Source organism: Salvelinus sp. IW2-2015, linkage group LG6.2 (assembly GCF_002910315.2).
Source record: "Salvelinus sp. IW2-2015 linkage group LG6.2, ASM291031v2, whole genome shotgun sequence".
In the NCBI taxonomy this organism is placed as follows: domain Eukaryota; kingdom Metazoa; phylum Chordata; class Actinopteri; order Salmoniformes; family Salmonidae; genus Salvelinus; species Salvelinus sp. IW2-2015.
This window is the reverse complement of record NC_036846.1, coordinates 9,727,788-9,735,692: the sequence shown is the minus strand read 5'-3', so window position 1 is coordinate 9,735,692 and position 7,905 is coordinate 9,727,788. Positions and strand designations below refer to the sequence as shown.

The window sequence follows — 7,905 nt, the reverse complement described above, 5'->3', positions numbered from 1 at the left end:
GATATGCTTAATTCAAACAAATGGCCATCGAAAAAATTATACATTACTACAAGATGTACATTCAAATGTGGCGACTCAGCAGATGCTCTTACGAGAACAACTTACTTCAACAACAGATTTGGTATAGGATTATACATCATTTTCAAAATGCAATCTGGGAATCACAGGAAGATTGTTGCAAAAGGTCTTATAAATCATGCATTACCATATTTCCAAGTTCAGCAAGAGGCATATACAGATTGATTTACATTGCATAATTAATCTCCAGCATAATCAATGGGAGTTTTGAAATGTAAATCCACATCAGTCATCAGGGAAATGCTCAAACTTGCACTACTGGGCAAAACAATACTTTTTTATTGCAAAGCAAATGTGTTACTTGGTCCCCAAATGCTTGTATGATGAACTCTTATTCAGTTTGAATACCTAATCAATTTACAGCCACAGCCCCCATACTAGTGCTATAGATCATTCAGTTGCTTCCTTGTCTAATAGGCCCATGCTACCTCAACACAGCCAGATAATTTGCTTAATGTAAATGGATGAGCATTACTCCTTCTCAGTCACAACAACATGAAGTAATAATGACCCACGAACATTTTAGTTCCACTGGAGATGCAGAAACCCAAGTGTCTAATATGCTGTAGGCTTCATATGCTGTAGAGTTGGCTCTATATTGCACTGGAAAAAGAGTTACACATATACATTATTTATGCTTAATGGGTACAAGTATAGGGGTTAGATCCTCCAAGATCAATACCTTCCTCTCTTATGTGACTGGGAAAACCTGCCTCTGAAAACATTTCTACTTAGTATTACTTCCTCTTTTATTACTTTGCAGCTCAGTCAACAGCAAGGTATGGAGTTCTAATGAATTCCCTTGAAATAGATGTAATCCTCGCGATTGGACGGGTTTCAACAACCTCCCCTCCACTTTTAATTAGAACTGCAGTCACTCATATGCTATCATTGTTTAAAGAGTCCTGCTCTCGAATTCCAGACTCAGGTAGTTAATCATGGAGAAGGCAGGCAGCAGTTACAGTAGATTACAGAATGGTACTCTGAGTTGCCTGATAGTGTAAAGATTCCTGCATTCCTGATGTTTACATGCACTTTAAAGTTAAGTTTGATGTGATAGTTATACAACTTTTCTATTGATAGAGCAACAACAAAACACCCTTTTTTAGGCTTACGTGATATGCACAMTACGTTTAATGCAGGGGCTTTGCTCATGTCATGTTCCCAGTCAATGAAAGTGGACACGTATTTTCATAAGTAGAATATGTTCTATCCATCATAGGTTTCTGGCAGTAGACAAAAAAACATCAAAACTCCTTGGGTGAATTCTTGGGGTTATGGGGTTATTCTATTGCACGGAAGCTTGATGATGTCATCCTAATTAGGATCCACTGGGCTCACACATTCTCCCAGTGGCAGAGGAGTGAAATGACACCTTTATTTTATTGTAAACATGGGAATGAGGATTCCACAAAAGAATACCATCCTGATCATAGACCTGTGAGAGCACTAGCCTGCATCCAATACCCTCTGCCTATATACTCCATTATACCCTGTCTTCCATGACATTTTCACACTGTTCCCCTCATGCACTTTCCAATTTACACCTGTACCAGTGTTCATTATTTTTCTACCCATAAAATGCAGTCATAAGGAAGCATGAGATTCTATTCTGAGACAGCTATGTCTTGCGGAGCCATCMCTTTCCCTATATGCCCCTCTCTATATGCTCCTGTCTCCCCATCCTATGCTCTTTGTTCCTTGAATGGATTCACATATACAGACCAGGGCTATGCTACTGTATAAATGTGAGTATATTTTATCTGCGCTCATTAGTGCTCTGTACTCAGGGCGGGGGTTGGAGAGAGTGGCTTGAAGGGCAACACAGTTTGCCTTCATTCAGCCCTCAGCATGTAGAACAATGTGGCTTGACGGAGGAGGTTTTTCTCACAATGCCAAAGCAACAGAAGGAACACTCTAAAAGGGGAATACCAAAGTAAATCTACTGACAAACTATGACAAGCCCTGTAATTCTGCAGTATAACCTACGATACCACCACTACCCCTCCAAAATACATTGTAGGCCTACTACAATGGGATAATCATATTAGTGACAAATATGTAGTATTGAATTGTAATAGACGCCGTGGGGAACAATTTGGTTAATGGGGAGTTTCAGTAAGGAGGTAGTCCTACATATGACAGAAAAGGATATGGCATTAGGTTACTATTGTTACCATAGTATCCAAATACTCAGCGATATGACAAGAGTCAGATGGGAAGTGTTGTATCACTGTGGTGGAGAGGGTGCTCTAGGAACAAAGGGATTTTATGCATGCATGGTCTTGAAGGGGTTAAGGTGTGCACCAGAAATGCGCACAAACATGTGTATGTAAGCTATTTTAGTAGGCTTTGACGTCGCACCCACAGTTAACTCCCTATCCCCAATGTAGGCTATACAAGTAGGCTATACAAAGAAACAATTATGTATTTACTGCGTAGCTCGATGCTGCCCTACTGTATCAAGGCATAAAGCTACGGGTGTAGCTCTAAACACATATGACTGGTGCGTAATGAAACCGTTAAAAAAGTGTGAATATATTTCTGTGTAGGCTATGTGACTATGATATGTGGTTGTTTTCCAACTTGTAAACGACTGCCAGTTCGGACCATATCGGATCGGTTTCCCGCTTTCCAAACCTACCCTTGCAGAGAAAGAGTGCGCTGCAACCTGATCATAAACTTGGTTAAAGAAGAGAGCCCCGCCCTCTTTTCGGCTTTCCGGTCTCCTTATAACCAGCAAGCCTGTTGTACAAGCGTTTATACACTAGAAGAACACTGGAGCAGTCCAGTTCACCAACCATCCTGGAAACGATCTCTGGCTGTGAACCTGGAGGATTACATTGGTGCTTTTGCATAGAAAGGAGAAAAAGAATCATGGATTTTCTCAATCATAACTATTTGAGTGCGCGCAACCCATATGACTATACCTTTAATTTTTGGAACGACTATCTGGGTCTGTCGACGTTGGTCACGAAGAATAACAAGCACATGATGCCCCAAAGCCCAAACTCCATCACCGAGTCCCTGAAAGCAACCCTGGGTTTGGATGACTCTCCAGAATGTGCGTGCGTAATCTCGGGCAGTAGTGGAGGCGGACACCTGGACTGCTGTTGTCCATCCGCGAGCCCCCCGCCTACCTCCATCCTGGACTTGAAGGAGCGCTTTTCAATTCTGAGTCCATTCCAAAACCAAATCGGTGGCATCCCACTACAAGACCGGGACTTGGGCTTCGGGGGAAGCTTCGCAGGATTTGACCTGTTCGGAGTGGAGAGGAAGATGCGCAAACCAACGTCAAGGAATAAACAGGAGCCCAAAATCTGCGTCTTTTGCAGGAATAACGGTGCGCCGGAGGAGGTGTATGGCTCCCACGTTCTGAAGACACCGGACGGGAGGGTGGTGTGCCCCATTCTTCGGGCTTATACCTGCCCTCTTTGCAGTGCCAATGGTGACAATGCGCACACAATTAAGTACTGTCCACTCTCCAAAGATCAACCAACCCAGCGACCATTAAAGGGAGGGAGGGCAGTGGGTGGTAAGCGAATGAAAATATTCTAGAGATAGATTTTTAYWSAAKTRAAGAAACTAAATTGAATTGCACTGAACAATTTTCAGACTGTTTCCATTGCGGCTATAGCATATCCCAGTCCTAATGGCTAGGCTACATGACTTCATAAACAAATAAAACAATATATTGATTTTATGCTTTTTCCAAAATCTCTTATATTTTTATAGTTGCTTTATTCACATAGATGTTTTTATTCGTTATACATTGAATTTATTTTCTTCTTATAGTGTATAGCTCTTTGAGTGTTCATTTAAATTCACCTATATTCATAATCACAATGTGTGAATAAATGCTGAGTGTTTCGCGGGGGAAATTGATTTATGAGGGCGTGAGAAGGTTGTGATTGTCATGTTACCAGTACTTTTTACTGTAAGCTTAGCTATTTCTTTTCTCTTTGAAAACCAAAGTTATGTTTGTCATTAAACAAGGGTAAGAATGTTCATGAATAAAACTATTTCCATTCAAGATGTCTGTAAAACAAGGTATGGCACTTTGAGGCCCATTCCTCTCTCTGCCACTCCACAACACAGTTTCAAACTTGCTCTGAAGTTGACATGTAATATCTGTAGCATAAAAAAACAAGACAATGACATCTCTGTTATGGCCTGGTGCTATCTGGGTAACTTCATACTCAATAATAGCCAAGCCAAATTACTTTCATCTCCCATGTCACACATCACCCAGACTTATGAATAATCATTACCCAAATAAGATATACCCTTGATGTTTACATTCCCAAGAGAGGGTAACACACTGGATATAATTGCTTGTAGGCATTTCTTTTCAATGCAGTTTTTCTTTTATCAACAATTACCCCAAAAAGACCTCAACAGAGGACTGAACTGGGGAGGCAAGGAGTGCTCTGCAATAGTAGAGTCAGGAGAACAATTCACCTTGAGAAATAGTGGGATAGCGCAAATGAATGTTATTAAACAAGCCTTTCTAAAAAAAACTATGTATTAGCCCCCTTTTGCATTATTTCCCTGAATAAATCCAAAAAGATGCAAAATTATTGTGAATGTAAGATGGAAAGATGGAAAGTTGTCACTTGTGAGACTGCACATTTCTGACAGTTATGTTAACCAAAGGATTATACAATTTTAATGAACTGAAATGAGGAAGAGAGATTTGCTGTATTGTATATAAAGTTGACTTACGTTTATTCAGTATTTTAGCATTTCAAGTGACTTCAGAGGGTACTACCTCAACAGGATTTTGTACTTACATGTAAAATGTCAACTGCAGTTTATTAATATAGTGCTGCCATTTATAATAAGGGTTTGAATAGTATTTTTGATCTTTGTATAACATAATTGTATTTTTCTTTTGCTGCATTCAAACATGACAAAAGTGTATTTCCAATAAGCTCTACTCATTCTTCACCAAAACGTGATTGTCTGTATATAGTGTTATCCCTACTTTAACAGTTTACGTGTTCAATGTTACATTCTTGGGGTTGTTTGCAAGAGAATGGAATATATTGAAAACAGTTGACAATTTGCCACTTGTAACAGAGGTTTTTGATTAAATGAAACGAGAAAAATAAACACTGTTGATCTTTGTTATTAATATTTTACCACAATTTCCCTATATGCTGTGTGTGCAGAATAATACTATATGAATGAATTAATCCCTGTATGCTGCCTGTGCAGAATAATACGATATGAATGAATTAGTCCCTGTATGCTGCCTGTGCAGAATAATACTATATGAATTAATTACATGAATAAATAGCTTATCAAATATTATAACTGATGCCTTGATGTTATTGATCGACTTGATAGACACAGACCTCGTTCACCAGTTTACATGAACAGTATCTCATTGCCATTGTCAGATATTACATGTAGGCTAGACCATACCATTAAAGATTGCACATATCGTTCTTGGCTCTCTGTCATTGGCTCCGCCTACAGAACATTAAAGTCCATACTTCAACAGATGGAGGGAGTGGTCTTCCTCTGCACTAGAAGTCAAAGTCTCTCTGCATGAGAGCCACCTCAGCTGGAGGAACAAAGCCCCATGGTTGTTCCAAGCACTTGCCCGTTGTTTATGAAGGCTGCCCACCCTGGAATGTCTCGGCCTGTGTGCCTCCCCACTCAACACAGATCATGTTTGCACTGAAGTCTATTGAATAATGTCCCCCTCTCCTAGCCTCTCTGTCTGCTATCTCTGGAATGGCAGCAGCCAGCAGCCCATAACTTCTGGACCTCTTTTGAGAAAGGGGGATTCAGACAGACAGTATACACTAAGCACTCGGGTGCTGTGTTGAGGCCTTGGGCACAGCCATCCACACCTCTCAGCCCTCTCCTCTTCCTTTCTCCCTCCCTCTCATTCTCCAGCTGGGGCCCTGCATTAAAAATGGATGGAGACTAAGTGCAACAGGGATTTATCTCTCGGAGAACAGTGGTGGGGAAAAGCCTGGAGGGGATCATTTCAGACAAACATGGCTGCCATACCAGGCCCTATTCCCATGCTGCCCCACCCCATTAGCTGTGCTGCCAACAGGATTTGATTAATCTAGTTAGTTCCTCCATTTATGGGGTGAATTTCTAACATGATTTTACGATGGGAAATGGCTGTCTGTCAATATCATACTGTAAGCCTATATTATACAGATAATAGTTTTTGTACATGGTATGAGGAGGAATAACAGTACATGGACTGGGTTCATATTATGGCTGTATGTGTTATGTAATGATGCCAAACAGTAAACAAATAATACTTATTAGTGCCATCATTTGGCACTTATACTACAGGCCTACTGTAAAGACTTCTCAGTCAGTAGTGGCCATCCACTAGTTTTATGAGGTGACTAACATGACTGWAAAGTGAATAATGAATCTTTTGGTTGTGTTTACTGGGTTGTTACTGTAGAGAAGACCTCTAATTATGTAACAGTATGCTCATATATCACATTTCCTCACAAATCTCCCATTGACATCAATGCGTCATTTACAGAAGATTTGATAGAGGTACTCAGGTTGGGATTCAATCCGATCGTGCTTGTAGACAAAGCGTCTTTCAAAGGCAATGTTACCGCGTTGGCAGAGATTGCATTCAATGTCAACGCTGATGTCGGCTCAATTGTAATTTACTTTTAAATGTCAAGTAGGGATTCAGATTTAATCCCGGCCTTAGCTGAAGTTAGGACTTGGGCCTAACATAATAGCCTACTGCAGACTGCATCGTAAGTAGAAATGTAAATGAAAGAACTTCACCAATAAATCTGCATTCACATATCTCATGGATAGATGACTATGTCCAAATAAATTCACTTCTATTTCTATATCATCTATGATTAATACTACCTACCTCACAATGCCAACCGTAATTCAGCTGGGGATTTCTATACCAGACGCTCCCCCCTGGAACATGGACCTGCAACTCTCTGGACACTACTTTTGAAGCCCTGACCTCTATTGTACAATGCTGAATAAACATGGGTCACTATTTCTATTACAGAGTGCTGGGGCGAATCGACTCAGCTGTTGCTGTTAGCTTGGGCTAAAAGGACACACTCACACTGTTCATTGGCCCCATGGGCCTTCATATCCCCCTCTGTCATTTTCTACGTGATAACATTATTGAAGATGGATAATTGCTTACAGGGCAAGGTGTCACACTTATTGGCTTCCTCCCCGCCCCCCTTTCTCAGAATCATTGTTCCTAAGGATGCTGCCTCTCGTCACCTGGGGACCTTGTGTAGAGCATATTAGACAGGACTAGAGCATGAAAACCATTCCAGCGAGGACGGTTAAGTGCATCCAACATATTGCTTTTCCCAGCTTCCTGTGGACCTGACATGCATGAATCATTGAAGAAACACGAGTCCCCATATGGAGGGGTTTTAGTGGGAAGTCTTCCAGTAAGTTGCCATTTGATGGTGTAAGATTTGAGCATGTTCATGTTAGACATCATTCATAAATATAGGACTTTTATAAGACACATTAATGTGGTCATTGTTGAGATTGTTAAGATTGAAGTGCATTGTGGTCGTTACTTTCTATTAACTAAACGATTTGTTTTATTATTATTGGCACTTTAGTGCTATTTACTATGTAATTATATGTACTGAATACAATTCACAAAGCACACCCGTGCTTACATTTTCAAGCCCCTTCTTGCATCCTTCATACCTGGGTGTGCCTCTAACCTGTAGTGCCATTCCTATTTTTCATACCAATTCTGCAAATTTGGGGAGGAGCACAACACCAACTTGACAACATGCACTTGCAAGGCAAGCACCCGATCCCTGT

The 7,905-nt window shown here is 40.6% G+C and overlaps 1 protein-coding gene across 1 annotated transcript; it reads left to right on the top strand.

Moving 5' to 3' along the window:
- The first annotated feature begins 2,828 nt into the window (after positions 1-2,828).
- LOC111965806 (nanos homolog 1-like) lies at positions 2,829-5,531 on the top strand. The gene has a single exon (XM_023990123.2). The coding sequence runs from the start codon at positions 2,956-2,958 to the stop codon at positions 3,634-3,636; it is 681 nt and encodes a 226-aa protein (XP_023845891.1). The 5' UTR covers positions 2,829-2,955; the 3' UTR covers positions 3,637-5,531.
- Positions 5,532-7,905: the final 2,374 nt, after the last annotated feature.